At 39.5% G+C, this 17764-nt stretch overlaps 2 protein-coding genes across 4 annotated transcripts in view; one reads left to right on the top strand and one right to left on the bottom strand.

Moving 5' to 3' along the window:
* Nucleotides 1–215: 215 nt before the first annotated feature.
* LOC127661552 (fibronectin type III and SPRY domain-containing protein 2) lies at nucleotides 216–11888 on the bottom strand. Of its 3 annotated transcripts, none has more exons than XM_052152308.1 (13): nucleotides 11755–11888; nucleotides 11055–11288; nucleotides 10372–10467; nucleotides 10050–10283; nucleotides 9942–9964; nucleotides 9147–9268; nucleotides 8764–8922; nucleotides 3598–3732; nucleotides 3367–3517; nucleotides 2976–3109; nucleotides 2765–2897; nucleotides 2503–2679; nucleotides 216–470 (listed from the first exon to the last, which is right to left on the bottom strand). In XM_052152308.1, the coding sequence occupies exons 2-13, from the start codon at nucleotides 11277–11279 to the stop codon at nucleotides 218–220; spliced, it is 1842 nt and encodes a 613-aa protein (XP_052008268.1). In that variant the 5' UTR covers nucleotides 11280–11288; nucleotides 11755–11888; the 3' UTR covers nucleotides 216–217. The 3 variants fall into 3 exon arrangements, with proteins under 3 accessions (XP_052008268.1, XP_052008267.1, XP_052008269.1); XM_052152307.1 differs by having other exon boundaries at nucleotides 11055–11284; nucleotides 11755–11853; XM_052152309.1 differs by having other exon boundaries at nucleotides 11055–11171; nucleotides 11755–11793.
* Nucleotides 11889–12759: 871 nt separating this feature from the next.
* The window catches only part of LOC127661490 (WASP homolog-associated protein with actin, membranes and microtubules), a 29265-nt gene continuing 24260 nt past the window's right edge, over nucleotides 12760–17764 (top strand). The window contains 3 exon segments of the mRNA XM_052152223.1: nucleotides 12760–13368; nucleotides 13563–13736; nucleotides 15651–15801. Of these exon segments, the coding sequence (XP_052008183.1) occupies nucleotides 12838–13368; nucleotides 13563–13736; nucleotides 15651–15801 (856 nt within the window). The 5' untranslated portion in view covers nucleotides 12760–12837.

The raw sequence follows: 17764 nt of genomic DNA, 5'->3' as shown, positions 1-17764 counted from the left end.
CTGTGCAGTGCTTCAGGAAACCGGAAGGACTATGACATACATTTATTCCTATGGAATAAAACAAACCACAGACCATCTTGTTTGTCGTTTATTCAGCTTTGCACTTGAACACAATCAACTGATCCATCTAAAGCTAATAAATCATTTTCTTGTCATTGTTTAGCTATTTTAAAAGTAAATTTTTGTCCTAAGATCTTGAGATGGGTGTGTTATGTCATCAGTGCTGTGTGATATAAGCGGGAGTTGGTGTTCCGGTGCAGAGCATCATGGCTCCGGGGTTGTCCAGTGCAAAACAAGGGTGAACTGTATGCAGGAAGTGACAGCTGAACGTGTACAAGTGCTGCTGCAGTGCTGCATTATAGAAGGAGAGAATTCCACGAGCACAATCCAGAAACACGCCAATCCGTAGTGGCGGCACCGTGATGCGAATGTCTGGCGTCCAACCGTTGTGCAAGAACTCGTATTTATGTCTGCAAGAGAATAATCAAGTATATATTAACCCTCAAATGTTAGCAGTTGGATGATGTTTTCTCTTATTTAGGATGTTTTAGGAGGCACTGATTTAAAAAAAAAAAAAAAACTCTGAAGTGTTGCCAAATTGCAACAATGGTGTTTAAAAATGATATGGAAGTCCACACAGTGCAAGTTTTGAATTCAAAGTTAGAGTTTCTGGAATGTTCCTGCTCGTCTGTGTTCGTCACTTAAGCTGAAGCCTGACAAGCTTTGACATTCCTGACCATGTTGTGTGAGTTTTACGTGATAAGATTCAAACATTGTCCTGACAAAATTGTATTTATAAAACAGTGAGATAATGAGCATTTAATTTTTAAACCAGGTGTTGTCAACCTTCATATGTAAAATCAATAGTTTCTCACTGTAATAACATTTTTACATTGATCAACTGGTGTTGACCTAGTTTCTCCATTAACTAGACTATGATTTGCTAGGTCCCGGATTCATCAAGAGAGGCTATTTCTTTAGACTATACATAAAAAAAAGTAATAGAACTAATTAAACAAAATTATGAATCCATTTAAAAATATAGAGCATTTTATATTAAGACATTTCTCAGTTTATTATTCCCCTGTACTACTATAATTGACCTCCGGTTGAAAAGCCTGCATTTAAATGTTTTAGTTTTTCAGCTGTCAGTTTTTCTCTCCCTCTGTCTCAGTATGCATACTTACAAGTATATAGTAAGCCAAAAGAAGTGTAGTATGTCAGAATCCTAAGTATTCATAAAACACTAGAGCTGTGTCTCAAGTTATACACTATGCACTCAGCCATGTGGTGTATGATTTTTCAAAGTGTAGTACTGTCCCAAATGGAACACAAAGGATTTTTTACTACACTGAAGCATTCACCGTTTATAAGATGGCGGAAGTGATGTTTCAGATGCATACAATTGTGTTGCTGTTAGCTTTAGCGCATTAGCCAACCTCAGTTCAACACTTGTAACTCAAACAACAAACATATTCATACAGTGTGGGGTGATGGTAAAGCATTTAACTTAAAATGCTGTCTTTACTGAAGTTTCGCTAGTTACTACATTTATTATTTAAAGATTCTTTGTCAGACCAGTAGCAACCATGTAATTCTGCCCCTACTGCAAAGTACAGCAAAGTGTCCAATATTCCACACTCCGTTTTGATGGTTGAAGAAGTGCACTATCTAGGTATTCATAGTACACTTATTTTTGTTGCATTTTCAATGTTAACATACTACTCACTCTACTTGGACTACAACATGATGTAAAATAGAGCTGAGGAGACATCAAATTCAAAACCCCAAATAAAAAAAAAATGGTGGAGTATAACCGAAAATCGAGTAACTCCTTTCAACTATAAGTACTATATACAATAAAAGTTGTAACCTGTGGTTAAATTGTAGACTTGTTTGAAAAAACCAGAGAGTTATTTTCTCGGTTGTTACTACATCATATATTAGGGTCACAAGACAAATAAATTATGATGTCTGAGAATCAGTGCTGGTGTAGTGCTGAATTTGGGCTCCCTGGTATCCTTACTTTTAAGGGTAGGTGTAGGGATGAGCTTAAGGGGTAGGGATTAATGAGGTTAGGGTTGGGCTTTGGGGCTAAGGGCCAATCAGGTAGCAGGGTAGTCTGAATCTGGCATGCAGTCAGATTTCAGAACAACACCGTAATCCTTTCATGATAGTTTCTCCGTTCCTACCGGGGTGGGGCCCCATGAGCGTTTCTCCTTCTGGGCAATGGTACTTCCATCACAGCAGAGCTGCCGGTACGCAAGAGTTAATTCTGTTACTGTGACGTCATTTTGTCGTACTGGCTTACTTTGTGCATTGTCGGCAATGTATTCATACTACTTACCTGCATACCTAAAAAACATACTTTAGTTACAGCCAAGAAGTTCTTTCTTCATCAAATGCAGTACATAATCTAACGGTGCACGGATGTGGATGCAACTTCTGAGTTAAAGCTCATGCATGTGATCAGTTGTACTCTCATGCGCTCAGTGGCCGCACCTGGATGGCGTGAGAATGTGTCGCATGCACCAGGATGTGTTGTTCCCTCCCAGGTAAGAGTTGCGCTGCGTGTCCTCATACGCGACTCCGATACGAAACTCTGTCGTTTCATCGACTTCGATCTCCCAGTAATACTGACCCCTGACGGGCACCAGGTCACCCAGGACCGCCACACACCTGCAGGAGAGACAGCAATTATAGTGTCGGCAGGGCATTTGGTTCAGTGATTAATCTGTGAGCTGATTGGATGTTGGCGTGTGACCTGGCGAAGGTGTTGTCACTGAATGTCATGTGACTCAGAGGCAGATCTTCATCCAGGTAAAACATGGTCAAACCGTCAGCTGACAGTGACAGACTGGGATGAGCCGTTTCTTCCAACAGGTGAAAAAATGTACCTACGTATATGTAAACATGCACAATATAAAATTGTGTTTATTAGACAGCTGATAATGTTTACAGGTGTGATGTTCAACCTGTGGTGGCGATGTTGATTGATTCACTCCTTGCACTCTGGCCGCCAATGTTTACGGCTCTGACGTGGATGACGTACTGTTTCCATGGCTGCAGCTGCACCAAACACTCGCAGGATGGAATTGCAACGATGGACCTAAAGTGCCACAGTCAAAGGTGAAATGGGATATTTGAGAAACACTGTAGAGTGGGATTGATTGAATGGTGTAAAGTGGTCTCTTAATGACAGGTGGTTGAAGAATAGGCTTAATGACGACAGCCGAAAAGGAAAGTTGGTTCAGAGGTGGACCAAGTTTTGATGAAAGATTACAAAGACACATTTTTTTTCTTTGAAATAAAGCATACTGATGATTGTTCACAATAAGACTGTGTGTTTGTGTGTGTGTCACTGACTCAGTTGTGATGCAGTTTCTGTCTGTGTTGGTTTCTTGGAACTCCAGTGTGTACGACTCCACCGGGTTTGTGTTTCCAGACTCCCAGCGAATCAACGCCGTGTCTAGACTGTTCACACACTCGCGAGGCTTAATGACAGGAGGAAAAGGAACTGCAAATACACGCAGAACATTACACACAGCTCTGTACACAAATACACTAGTATTGTGCAGTAGTATGCATGATGTTTACCTGTCATGTAAACGGCTCTCTCGCTGCTTGGGCTGATGCCGGTGGTGTTGGTGGCCGTGACCCAGAGCTCGTACTGTGCGTTAGGCAGCAGATCACACACAGTGCAATGCGTCTCCTTCACTTTTAATTGACACACTGATAACACACACAGTGAGCAGTGTTGGGTAACTTACACAAAATAAATATTCCATTACAAATGACATCTCTAAAATGTCATCAGATTACTTTACAAATTACTTCATTTAAAATGAATCACATTACTAATTATTTTACTTTTACGTTACTTTCTAGATCACTTTTCCTAGAAGAGTTTTTGGTTTTCCGTTCAAAATATATATATAATATTTCCTCGCTCATTGTTGCACACCCTTCAGCTGTCACAGAAACATTAACAAACATACAAATTAATTCATATTTTAAATGTATCATACATATTACTGAAGCACAATTAATATACTTAAAAGTAATTTCTTTCATTGAAAGTCAGTAACTGTAATCTGATTACAATAATTTAAAATGTAATGCACTACACTACATGTTGACTAAAAAGTAATTTGATTACAGTAACTAATTACTGTGTAATCGGATACACCCAACACTGGCTGTGAGTCTCCTTTATCTTCAAGTATGCTTGATATAGTGCAGGTCCCTAGTTAGTTCTCAGAGTCAAGGTTTGGCTGGTTAGTGTGGTCCTGTTAGATTTTAGATGCTGGTGGATTAAAAGACTTATTCTGTGTTTGGCAGTTGCATGCCATATTCTTTATGTAGACTATGCATCAAAATAACTCCAGAACTGTGTTCCTGAATTGCTTTAATATTGTAATTGCATGGAAAACAAAAAGTGTTATTCACGTCACCCAAATACTTAATGCCCTTTTTTGGGCCATTGGAAGGCATCCGGCTGAAAAGCTGTGACTGGGCAATATGTTATCAGAGCCAAAGCTTCGGATTTAGACCAATTATCTTCGTATCCTTAGAATTTAGAAAATACATTTATAATTCTGTGGAGGCAAGGCATAGATCTAGTTGGGTCGGAGACGAATAATAAAAACAAATCTGCGTAAAGCAAAAGCTTATGTGCCATACCTCCCACAATCACCCCTGGAAAATCCACCTCATTTCTTATTGTGGCTGCTAATGATTCCAGGGCAAGACAGAACAATAATGGTGAAAGAGGGCAACCCTGCCGGGTGCCCCTATCCAGAGTAAAATAATCTGAAATGAATCCATTTGCTTGTACCGCTGTTACAGGATGTCTATAAAGTAGCTTAATCCAACCAATAAAAGTACTCCTTAAGATGATTCACTTATGTTTTCCTCTTTTGTAAGTCGCTTTGAATAAAAGCATCTGCAAAATGAATAAATGTAAATGTACTCCCGAACCTATACATTTCCAAAATCATAAAAAGATAATCCCATTCTACCATATCAAAAGACTTTTCAGCATCAAGTGAGATGGCATCGACCGGAGATTGATCATTCGCCACTGACCAGTTATCAGAAGAGTTGCGGCCCAAATATACCCCACCTGATCTATATCTATAAGTGATGTCATAACTTAATCGATTAGCCAGAATGTTTTACAAAATAGAATCTAACTGGATCAGGAAAATTGGACGGTAACTTGTACACTCGCTTGGATCTTTTAAAGAATCAGACAGATACAGTCTTATGTCATGGTTGGCGGAAGCTTTCCATTCTTTAATGATTCCGTATAAACTTCTAGCAAAAGTGGAGCCAATTCTGTAGCACAAGATTTGAAAAACTCAGCGGCAAAGCCATCTGGCCCCGGAGCCTTGTCTGTAGGCCGGGCCTTAATTACCTCGCAAGCTCTTCCAAGGTCATCTCAGAATCAAGATAATTTTTTTGCTCAGTCGTCAGTTTAGGGAGTTCTAATGGTTCCACAAAGTTTCTAATATCTTCATCAGTAGACGTAGATGTGGAACTATAGAGATAAAGATAGAATTCTTTAAAAGTATTATTAATATCAATGGCCGAGGTAAACATTTCACTACCAGCAGATTTCAGTGAGGGAATGGAAGAAAAAGACTCTCTCTGCTTTATATATCTAGCCAAAAGTTTTCCTGCTTTGTCCCCTGACTCAAAGTTTGACTGTCTTGCCCTGAATAACCAAAACTCCACTTTCTGTGACAATTTTATGTATTATATATATGTATTATATACAGTATATATATTTCAATCGGGTCAATTCTCTGAGGCCATCAGATGACAAACGGAGCTTCAGCACTGGGTCTGCACTTTTAATATTTCCTTCCAACTCCACAAGTTCTCGTGATTTTGATTTTTTGATGAATGAAGCATAGTGTATAATCTGACCACTAAGAACCGCCTTAAGCACCTCCCAAGCCATGCCCACAGAGGATACTGAGGATCAGTTGGTCTCCATATAAACACTGATTTCAGCTTTTAATATTTGTTGGAAATCAGGATTTTGCAAAAGGGATACATTAAGGCACCAACTAAATTATGTATTTTTCTCTGTATGTGGCAACACCTCAACTCACCAGGGCGTGATCTGAGACTAAAATATTTCCAATTGAATAATCAACAACAGATGAAATGAGGGATTTGGATATTAAAAAAAAAAATCTATTCTAGAATAAATCTTATGGACTGATGAAAAAAAATTATCGTCCCTCCCAGATGGGTTCAAAAGTCTCCAAATATCTGTAAGACCAAGATATTTACACATCCTGTTAAGCGTCAATGTTGTTCTAGGGGGCTTACACACTTTTGCTTCACTATGATCAAGGACTGAGTCCATCAAAAGATTAAAGTTTCCTCCCAATATTATATCATGAGAGATGCCAGCAGCTTGCAACATCCCTTCAAGATCTATAAAAAAGGCCTGGTCATCAGCATTAGGTGCGTAAATATTATATTAACCTTTGCCTCTGAATTTCAGCTAAAACAATAATTTATCACCCTAATTTATCTTTAAACTGTTTGAGACATTTGAATTGAAGATGTTTATCAGCGTAATGACTCCCCTGATCTTACTTGAGCCAGCATTAAAGAAAACATGTCTACCCCATATCCTCCCAAATTTTCCAGCTTCCTGCGGAGAAAGGTGTGTTTCTTGAAGAAAAACAATATCATATTTCTTATTTTAAGAAAAGTAATAATCTTCTTTTTATGGGGTGCCCCAACCCATTCACATTACATTTGGAGAGAGATAACCCACTTATATTAACATTTAACATTTTGATAAAGTAGAACAAATAAATTGTCAAAAACAAGATTATACAGACCACATTCACCATTAGTAAAAAAATTAAGCACGAACACGCCAACCGGCGTCAATCCCTCTAAACTCAAAAGGCCCACGAACGCCCACGAGCCCCCGTGACAACTTTGCCATCGGATTGCTCAAAATTACAAGCGAATGTTCAGTGAGCCAGCTGTTATGAGTTCAGCAGATGACGTAATCATTCCAATGTACTGTAAAAATACTCCACAAAACAAACTCCAGCCAGCAGGAGGCATAAGCACAAAGAACGAACAGATTCATCCACAGCTGTTCCGAAGCAGTGTTATTCAACAGTACAAGCACCAGCCGCTAGGCGGAACCAACACTAAAAGAAACAAAACAGGCGTCCCGGTTCCCCGGATGGTCAAGTCAATTAATTCGGAGGCCACATAAAAGTATATACCATGACTTACTCAGTCCATCAACTTTATAAAAGACATCCTTTGTGTGAGCATGTAGATATTTCACGGTAATTTGCAGTGTCCACTCTGAAACTGGCCGGGAACTTCGCAGATCTCCGAGCCATAACTCTGTGAGTTCCCTCGATTTCCAGCTTGTGGCCTGTTATGTCGAGCAGACTCTGGAAAAGCTTGTCTAGGAATTTCACCATATCTCTGCCCTACTCATGCTCAGAAATTCCAACAATTCGGACGTTATTCCTGCGGTTTCTATTCTCAAGATCTTCAAGCTTTTCAAGAACATGTTCCAAATCAACTTTGGTCATGGGCGGATTAGTGGATAATTCCCTCTCCGATGACTCCAGATAATCAATTTGTTTCTAAACATCTGCCACACTTGTAAATTCCCACCGACGTATTACTGTGAGATCCTCTAAGTCAGCAAGAACCTTCGTCAGCATCACCGACATGTTGGACAGTTGATGCATGCATGATCTCCTCTCCCGCTGCACCATCCAAATCGAGTCAAAATCAAACAAACAGTCTGTTAAATTAAACAAAAAATAAACACCATTACAACATCAAACAACTGAAGTTAAACTTGTGGCTGTGTGTGTGCAGGTGTACTATGTATGTATAAGGGAAAGAGGTCAAGCTATCTGGAGGACTGTGGGCTGGGTCAGTACAGGAGGTTGCATGTACCTTGCAGTGTGTGATGCACTGGTTTGCCGGAATGAAAAGGGATTCACAAATGAGGGGATGGCAGGTCAGATCACCAAAGCAATCACTTTTAGCTTTAGAAGATCGGTTCCATCACAACTCCATTATAGAGCACTTCAGCAGGCTCTTTGTAGTTCCCCGTTACTCACGGCACTCTATATTAATAACAACTAGAGTTATTTGTTTAACGGCAAACACTTTTTAGTGCGGAGCGCTTTTTATCAGTTCCTTCCTTGACTGTTTGAACAACAGTTCCCACAGGTTCTCTGCACCATTCTGTTTCACTGCACACTTGTCACACCCAGGTGCATTATGACGGATTTTCACTCCGCCACAGTATTGAGAATGAACTTCAGTAGTAAATTATGAGTCCATGAGAACATAAGAACACAGAGAACACATTGAGAAACAGCCAATGACTTGCGTGTGACAATGAACATGGTGGAAATTAAGACATTACTTTGAATTCGTTGAGAGGAAAAACCAAAACTTTTCTGTGAAAAGTGTTTTAGTATGTAACTCCCTTTTCTGACACACCCAATTCACGTCTTGGATTCTTCCCTAACGAGCTGATGAGTTGAAAAATATTTGTTTGATTAGGGAGATATCCAAAATGTGTAGTGTTGGGGGGCCTCCAGGAACAGGGTTGAGAACCTCTGGCTTAGGTTATTAATTGAAAATATTCTGCGGTTCGATGAGCAAAGATGGCAGCATGAAGGTTGTCACTGAAAATGAGAATGGTAACCAACTGCAGGTATATTGGTATGTGTGTATTACCCTCTTGTGTGGTTTCTAAGCTGCAGTCGTCACTGATCAGGCGCCAGTGAAGCTCATAGAATTCCACAGTGTCATCAGAAAACAAACTCCAGCAAACGCGCAGAGATGAGTCTGTAGCTGAATTAACCATCTGAGGATTCATAACTGGAGCTGACGGAGCTGAACACACTTGTACACTCAGTACAATATATCAGTTCAACCCATCTGTACAGTTCAACCTACTGAGTGCAAGCATTCAATTTCATAAAGTTGTAACTAATATAAAGCTCTGTAAACATGTCAGTAATGCCCTGCTAAAATACTAATGAGCTCTTTTCAGTGTGTATTAAAAATTCATATCAATGTAAATATAAATAGCCAGCATGTGGTGTGTGACATCTGACCTGGAAGCACATTAATGGAGTTCATCATCTGTTTGACTTCTGTCAGATCTGCAGTGGGCGCCTCAAAGTCCAGAGAAACACCCAATTTCACATTCACTTCCTTTTTAGCAAATTGCTCGACTCTGATTACACAGAATATTACATCTTAAAATAATACTTCAGGTTAATTTCAACTTAAAAATGTCTATATAATGCATATGTGACCTAATAATTTTGACATCCCTCACATGCATTTATTTTTATAAGTAGACTTATAATCTAAGTTTAGGAGCAGCACTGCATATAAATATTTAAATATGCAACTATAACACTTAAGTCACAACAGTTTAACATTGAAATTTAAATTGTTAGTCACTGAAAATCTTTCCTTAAAATCTCATTCACTCTTTCTTTATTCAGTTTAGATTTACACGAAGAGTGAACATCAATATACATTTCTGTCTATGTGCCAGTTGAGCTATTACAGCTAATTTTCAACTGTAGTTCCTGTAGTGACTCTTGCGCACATTTAAACCTGGTGCATCACAACATCATTACATCAATGATGATGTAATAAGTAATTGGATCTCAAGTCATTTGGACTACTTTTATGGTACTTTTTTTGTCCTTTTTGGTCCTTGACAGACCCTGGCCACTATATGCTTTCATTGTATGGAAACATCTCCTTTTGTGTTTCACAGATCATAAAAAAGTCATTCAAATTTGGAAACGACATGAGGGTAAATAATGACAGAATTATCATTTTTGGGTGAATTATTTCTGTCATCACAACAAACTTCATGCATCATTTCTTACCTTTTAATAATTGGCATGACAGCCTGTCAATCAGAGGAAGGGGGCAGGTCAAACACTCATATAAGATATTTTCATTAGATGAAACCATTACTGCTAATGCTACTTGACCTGCAGGAAGGCGCGTTTGTCTTGACTGCGATGGACTTTCTGCGCTCTTTCAATGAGCTGTTTTGATGTGTCGAGGGTTTGTCCACAGTCTAGTAGCTCACCATACAACAACTCCAGTTTTTTCTTCTTCTGTTCATCCAACTCGGCAGCGAGCTTGTCGTGCCGCTGTGACAACGTCTGCAGAACTTCATTATAGTGCTGCTCCAGATTCTGTTCCTGACGGCCAAAATTCTCCTGCAAACACACACACACGCACATTCAGCATCACACATTCAAAACATGGACTGAAATAATGTGATTGACAGCAGAAATTACGCTCGACCTCCACAGTGATGAAAATCTCCTCCAGGTTACTGGCAAAGTTCTCCATCTCAACAATCTTCTCACTTAATTTACTGCTGCATATAGACAGTTCATCCTGGGAATTAATAAAGTACCATGTTATCAAATTAAACATCTTGATGATTCACTATGGAGTCTGTTTTAATTACAATGAACACAGACGTAAAGTGGGATCCAAAATCTGAGACTACTTGTGAAAATAATTCTATTTTGAATTTTTCGAAATTGAATACGAAATATTTTATGACAAATCCTATTATCGTATAACAATTTAAGTGAAAAGTCGAATTGATAAATGAACATGCATTTGATAATGTCTTTTTGGCATGTTGTCTCTTTTGCTTTAATGACAGCATCCACTCGAGCTGGCATGAGCAAAACCTGATCATCCATGTTATCTCAGCATGATTTGAGAATATTTCAAAGAGAAATCTTTTGTGCTTCAATGGAAGCAAGGAAATCTGACCATCTGTTCAACATTCTCAATGTCACAAATGTACTTACATTTGACGAATGACCTTTATTTCCAGGTTAATATTAATTGGGATAAACTTGGATTTAAAAAATCTCTTATGTTCAATGTGGTCTCAGATTTTTGGACTCCACTGTTGCCTGCTGTATGAATCTTTATGAATGCTTATGATTGTATGACACAGGTCTCACCTTTATCTGCTGGGCGGCCACGTTGAGTGTGATGGTTCTGTGCTGTGCATGTGCTGCAGCGCTCTTGTGTGTCAGGGTGTTGCACTGATCACAGAACACATCAGATGTGTGTGTCTCCTGCACTAACACAAATGCATCTTCATCAGATGCCTTCTCATCATCCTCACTGAGCGTCAACTCCTCTGTGATCACATCTAGATGACCTCTGACCTCATACACATCCATACTGACTGACTGACAGACAGACAGAGATGTTGTTTAGCACTGTTGTACTTGTATGCAGCTCAGCTCACACTTTGGCAATACGAATGTATAAATATTTGTAATGATAATAAAACACCTTAAAACTAAAACTGAGCGAGAGGAAGCTGAGATTTGACTTTGAAAGGTGATTTGAATAAACACAAACAAGTGAGTAACATACACTAGTTAGGACTTCCCATTCACTGCTAATGTTCTTAATACAAGCCAATTATAATGACTAAGCCAAGACTTAAATGCAACTCTTGGCTTATTAGGATAAATAAAGACATTATTTAATTCCTTCATGGAGCATTTTTCCTTGCAGAGCAATTCTCTAGAAAACTTGACCTCCTTCGTGGCCTTTAACAACTATAAACAACCAGTTAATTAAAAGCTGTTTTCTTACATTTTACCTCACCGTACAAAAACATAACTTAAGTAATGAAAGGAGAAATACCTTATTGAGCTACAGTGTGTTCTGGTGGCGCCTCTGAATGTGTGTTCAGTGTGTGTTGAAATCGGAATAGACAAAAATAGACTAGCCGTCTCAAATATCAGCATGAGCTGTAGAACTCATCTTTACTGAACACTGCAAAGCAGCACATTCTCTTTGTGACACTGGGAGTTTCATATGAATTTATTAACTGTTAGTGTAATATTAATATTGATAATAATATAACATTAAACCATGAGTGCTTTATTAGATATTGGTCGATGCTGCCCAGGGGCAAGTTATCTAGCTGAAAAGATATATATATATATATATATATATATATATATATATATATATATATATATATATATATATATATTTAGTACCTACATTTATTTTTAAGATTCACATTTAATAGTTATATAACCTTAAGTATTAAATTGAGACATTTGAAAATGTAATTATTTTGAAATGCTAATTTAAAGGTGCTGTTTTAGCCATTCTGGAACTTCCAGGAGACTGAGCCATTGATTTAGACACGCCCCCCCTTCCTAAACACAGCCCTCCAAAGACAAGCGTTGAGACCATAGACTGTAAGGTTGAGACCGAACAGTAGAGTATCAAACACAACAGCGCCCTCATCTAACAACTGAAATTAATCTGAATGGGATATTAAATCTAACTGATACGCTTCAACAACTACACTGTGAACGCTAAAAATTATTGACAGGCAGAAAGCACATCAAAGGCTTCTGATTGGCTGATCAAAGAATGTGTCCGCGGCCAGCCGTCACCTTTTTGTTTGTTGTTTAAACAGTCTAGTGCTGCCACAGTGACCGGTAATATACTGTATCTCAGTACAATTATTTCAGTCATCTTTCAGGGAGAATTTTGTTTTTTAATATTATTCCATAAAAAAAAAATTAAGTTGGGCAGTTATTGTAACGCGCTTTTATTCATCGAACCGTAATACATATGGATATTAATAATTATGACCGTATGTGATGTAGCGCAGAGTCAGGTGATCACTGGAATTTCCCTTTCACGTGACCACTGACGTCAGGTAATGGCGGTGGCAGTGAAACACAAACATATGCGCTGAACACGATGGGTGACGCTGACATCGAGCGCGCGGACAGTCTGGACGGATGGGTCGCCGTTAAACCAGATGCGTTTGACGAGAGCGAGACCCATAAACTCAAATTTATAGTGGAGTGGAACGAGATCGAGACCAAGTTTGCGGTGACGTGCCATAACCGGACGCTGCAACGGCGCGGCGACGCGAGCGGCAGCTGTGCGGGTCTGTTTTCTGGCGCGCACCTGACACACGTGCACGCGCAGCTGAGCGCGGTCCGTGACGAACTCGAGCCGATCTTCCCGGACCTGACATGCTTCCGCGAGCCGAACCTGTGGGAACTTTTGTTCTCTAGCGGGCCCCGGAACGATGCGGACGCGCCTTGTAGGCAGCTGGAGCGATACTTCAGTGCCGCGGTGGACGCTTGCGGCCGTGGAATCGTGCTGGACGCTCTCTTCAGCGTCAGTGACCGAGAAGAGGAGCAATACTTCGAGGACATGCGTGAGTTTAAACGCAACGCGATGCGCGACCAGATTCAACGCGCCAAAGACACGCTGCGCGCGGTGAGAACAACAACAACAACAACTCCCATGGTTCACTCAAATTATATAGGGCAGGTTATTGACACAAACTACACGTACTCATTGCTGCTCTATTTATTCCGACTGACATTCAGATCATAGTGATGTTAAGTGTTCAGTGATTGTGTGTTATAGTGTGTAGTTGTTTAATGTAATTGTTGTGTTATGTACAACAGCTCGTGCAGACTCACTCCAGTACTGATGGACTCGTGCGGTTGATGAAGATCTATGAGGAGGAAGATGAAGCCTACAGAGAGTTAGTCAGTGTGGCCACACAGTTCTACCAGAACCTTCTTCAACCATTCAGAGACATGAGAGAACTTGCCACATTCTACAGGACTGAGATACAGGTAAAGAAACGTGGAATGTTTGTACTGTTATAAATTAATTTGTCACAGCACCGGACTAGAGAAATGAAGTGTTGATTTCAGCTTAAAATGGTAATCATTTACATGACCTGAAGCATAAACACACCCTTATACATTCATATATATATTAACTAGAGATGCGCCGATTCCGATTTTTTGCAAGTGTGACCTGCTGATACCGATTTTTCAGATTTTCTTTCTAAGAACTGTTATTGACCGCATATACAAACAAAATCTAACTTTCTTCAATGCTAAATTTTATTTTCATAACAAAATAAATGATTAAACATTACAATTTCCCCCAAACTGCACTAAGTTACAGGATCTTCTCTCACTTAAACAACTCTCAAAATAAAGTGCTCTGTGTCTAGAAAGAGGTAGAAATAACCATTAACTGCAAATGAGTTGCTTTATATAACAGATGTAATTTTCCACTATTTTTATAAATGTACCTTTTTCTCTTTATTACTCGTCTAACAAAACAATTCCAAAGATCTGAAAAACTGAAGTGTCCAATACGCTCAACTTACGATAGATGTCCAAATATCAGTTGTAAAACTGAGCACTGCTTCGGGATCGGCTTGTACCTGTCAACACTCCCGTTTTTTCCGGGAGTCTCCCGATTTGTTATTTCTCCCAAAAAAACTCCTGTAATTTGTATGGCCCAAACCACGTTATATGAATAATCACATCAATATATTATTCCAAGGTGGTCCAGTTGCCAGATCTTGAATGAAACACATCCTACTCACACAATCGACACATCATACAAATAACAAATCATGTATGACCTCAATCTGGCAACCTACAACCCATTTGCGCTGTTGATATCTGCGCAGGCAGTAGACGCGGGATGTTAAATCAAGCATCATCGTAGATGGGAGGAGAAGACTCAGCTGGTGCTCCGGTGAAAAAAAACTAAATATACATGTACATTTAACAACAGCTGGATGGAAGAATTTAATTTCATATCCCGAAGCCATATCGACAATGCCCACGCCTTTTGCAATGTGTGTCGCACTGATTTTAATATCGGACACGGTGGGAAAAATTACGTTACTCAGCACATTAAATCACAACGGCACAATTTCTATGGTATTTAGCCTGCCTCTGCCATCCAGCACCCCCCTTCCCCTCACCTGAATTTGTGTACCCAAATGTTGACAGATAATAGTCTGCGTGTGTTACATGACACAAGATTAAATAACTCGGGCAACGCGACGTCGGAAAGTACCACCTACTCTGTATCGAGGAAATTTATCAGATTTCTGATCCCTCTGTCCTCAACTATGGAGAACAGCTGGTCATCCAGGGCCATGAATTCCATAATTTTCCTTGTAATTGCTTTGGTATTTTTCGCTGCTCATTCCAAGGGATGATCGGAGAGGCTGCTGACTTGTGACTGGCTCTGAGCTCTGGCTAGCTTTAGCCGCTTTCACTTTTTAGCTTCTTTTTTAAAATGGGCATTGTCAGCTGGGTGATGGTGTTTTAAGTGTCTAATTAGGTTTGTTGTTCCGAAAGTTATTGTGGTGGTTCCCCCAGGGTTTACTTTGGCCTTACAATTATTACACATTTCGAACTTTATGTATTCTTCACTCACAGTGAAGATCACCCACGCCAATGACACGTTTACGTGCGGCTGTGACATTATTGCCTGCGCCGCTGGCAACAAAACGGACCGGCTTGGAATCTGAAAGACGTGAGGCTGACCGGCCGGTCACCGGTCCTGCCAGGATGCGGAAAATCTGCTTATTCCGGTCCCTGGCCGGTCGATCGGTGCATCTCTAATTTCAACCTAAAATAATGTTGCTAAAAATAAAAAGCTTATGTCCATTTTATTTGTCTACAAACCGTGTGTGTGTGTGTGTGTGTGTGTGTGTGTGTGTGTGTGTGTAGAAGTGTCTACAGTATGAGGATCTAGGACCGAAGCGTGTGTGTGAATTGGAGGCGGAGATGAATGAATGGAATCGGCGTGGAGAAACGGCTGTTCACTCTATACAGGACGCCACTGCGGATTACTTTAAAGACACATCTAAAGCCCTGACAGGTAACATGCCAGATGTACTTTGCATTTGCACTCTGATTCAGAAATATGTTTGTCAATGATGCATCACTCATTGTGACGCTCTTTATTCAGAAACATGTAAAAAGGCAATCCACACAAAACAATTACTGGAATACACCTGTTCTATGATGAGCTTGAACTCAGAAATCAAGCTCAAAGTCATTTTTATATTTTGTTTTGGGGGCTTCAAGCCAAAAATGTTATGTGGTGTAAGAGTGAAAAATAGCTGTCTGGTGAGAGTGGAAGAAAAAAAACCAAAGTCTTATTATAAGCTGAAAAAATGCATATTAAATATTAACAAAAGGTAAAACACTTTTGTTAATATTTCTTTAAAAAACACTAAGGAGTGAAACGGTTGTATTTTAAAAATATGATTAATATATACAACTTTTGTAACTTTTTTTTTATTTAACCCCCAAACATTAATATTTGGCTGAGCCACCTTTTGCTGCAATAACTGCTTTAAGTCTTTTGGGGCTCAGGTGTACTAGCTTTGCACAAAGTGACGAAGGTATTTTGGCCCATTCTTCTCTGCAGATTTGCTCCAGGTTGTTCAGGTAGGTTGGGTGATGCTTGTAGACTGCAATTTTCAAATAGTGCCACAGATTCTCAATAGGATTGAGATTTGGACCTTGACTGGGCAACTGAAGGACATTTATCTTTTTGTTCTTGAGACACTATAATGTTGCTTTGGTCTTGTGCTTGGGATCATTGTCATCCTGAAAGGTGAATTTCCTCCTAAGCTTGAGTATTTTAGTGGACTGAAGCAGGTTCTCTTGCAGTATTTCCCTATATTTTGCTCCATCCATTTTTCCTTGAATTCTAACAAGATGCCCAGTCCCTGCTGATGTGAAGCATCCCCACAACATGACGCTGCCACCACCATACTTCACTGTAGGGATGGTGTGTCTTGAGGCATAGGAATTGTTAGGTTTGCACCACACATAGCGCTTTGAGTTTTGGCCAAAAAGCTCTTTCTTGGTCTCCTCTGACCACAAAACCTTCTCCCACATGGCAGCTGAGTCACTCATCCTTTCAGATGATACTTTTTTTAGTAACGGCTTCTTTCTTGCCACCCTCCCATACAGGCCAGCGTTATGTATTGCTGTTGATATGGTTGACTGGTGCACCATTACTCCACTCCCAGCCACTGAATTCTGTAGCTCTTTCAAAGTGATTGTTGGCCTCTCTGTGGCTCCTCTCACAAGTCTCCTTTTTGTTAGAGCGCTGAGTTTTGAGAGACGGCCTTTTCTTGGCAGGTGGTATGGTGCATCTTACACTTCCTATTATTGATCCAACTGTGCTCACAGGTATATCCAAACATTTGGATATTACTTTCTACTCTTTCCCTAATCTATGCATTATTTTTACTTTATATCTAACTTCTGTGGAATGCTCTTTGGTCTTCATTTTCCTTCAGATTCACAGGCTGACCAATGATCCTCCAGGAAATGTGATAGCAACTTTAATGATTCACAGTTGGATGCCAATGGTAAAGTAATTGTGTCCTCGTTAGGGCAATTTCTTTCATCGGTGTAACCTGGCAGCTTCCACAGCAAAGGGGTTGAATACTTATGCAAGCAAGATGTTTCCATTTTTGTTTATTTTTTTATTTCCCAACATAAAACCAATGTCACCTAACAATAATTGATTAATTTCAAACAGAATGAAATTTCATTGCACCATTTGTAATTCAGTAATGTGAGATAATTTGTCAGGGGTCTAAATACTTTTGCAAGGCGTATGTATGTGTGTATGTGTATATATATATATATATATATATATATATATATATATATATATTAGTTGAAGTCAGGAGTTTACATTTAGGTTGAAATCATTAAAACTAATTTTTAAACCGATTTAATATTAGCAAACTCTAGTTTTGGCAAGTCGTTTAGGACATCTACTTTGCATGACACAAGTAATTCTTCCAACAGTTGTT

The sequence above is a fragment of the Xyrauchen texanus genome, chromosome 21 (assembly GCF_025860055.1).
Source record: "Xyrauchen texanus isolate HMW12.3.18 chromosome 21, RBS_HiC_50CHRs, whole genome shotgun sequence".
NCBI classification, from domain to species: Eukaryota; Metazoa; Chordata; class Actinopteri; order Cypriniformes; family Catostomidae; genus Xyrauchen; species Xyrauchen texanus.
The sequence above is the reverse complement of the archived record's forward strand: the minus strand, read 5'-3'. Positions and strand labels throughout refer to the sequence as shown.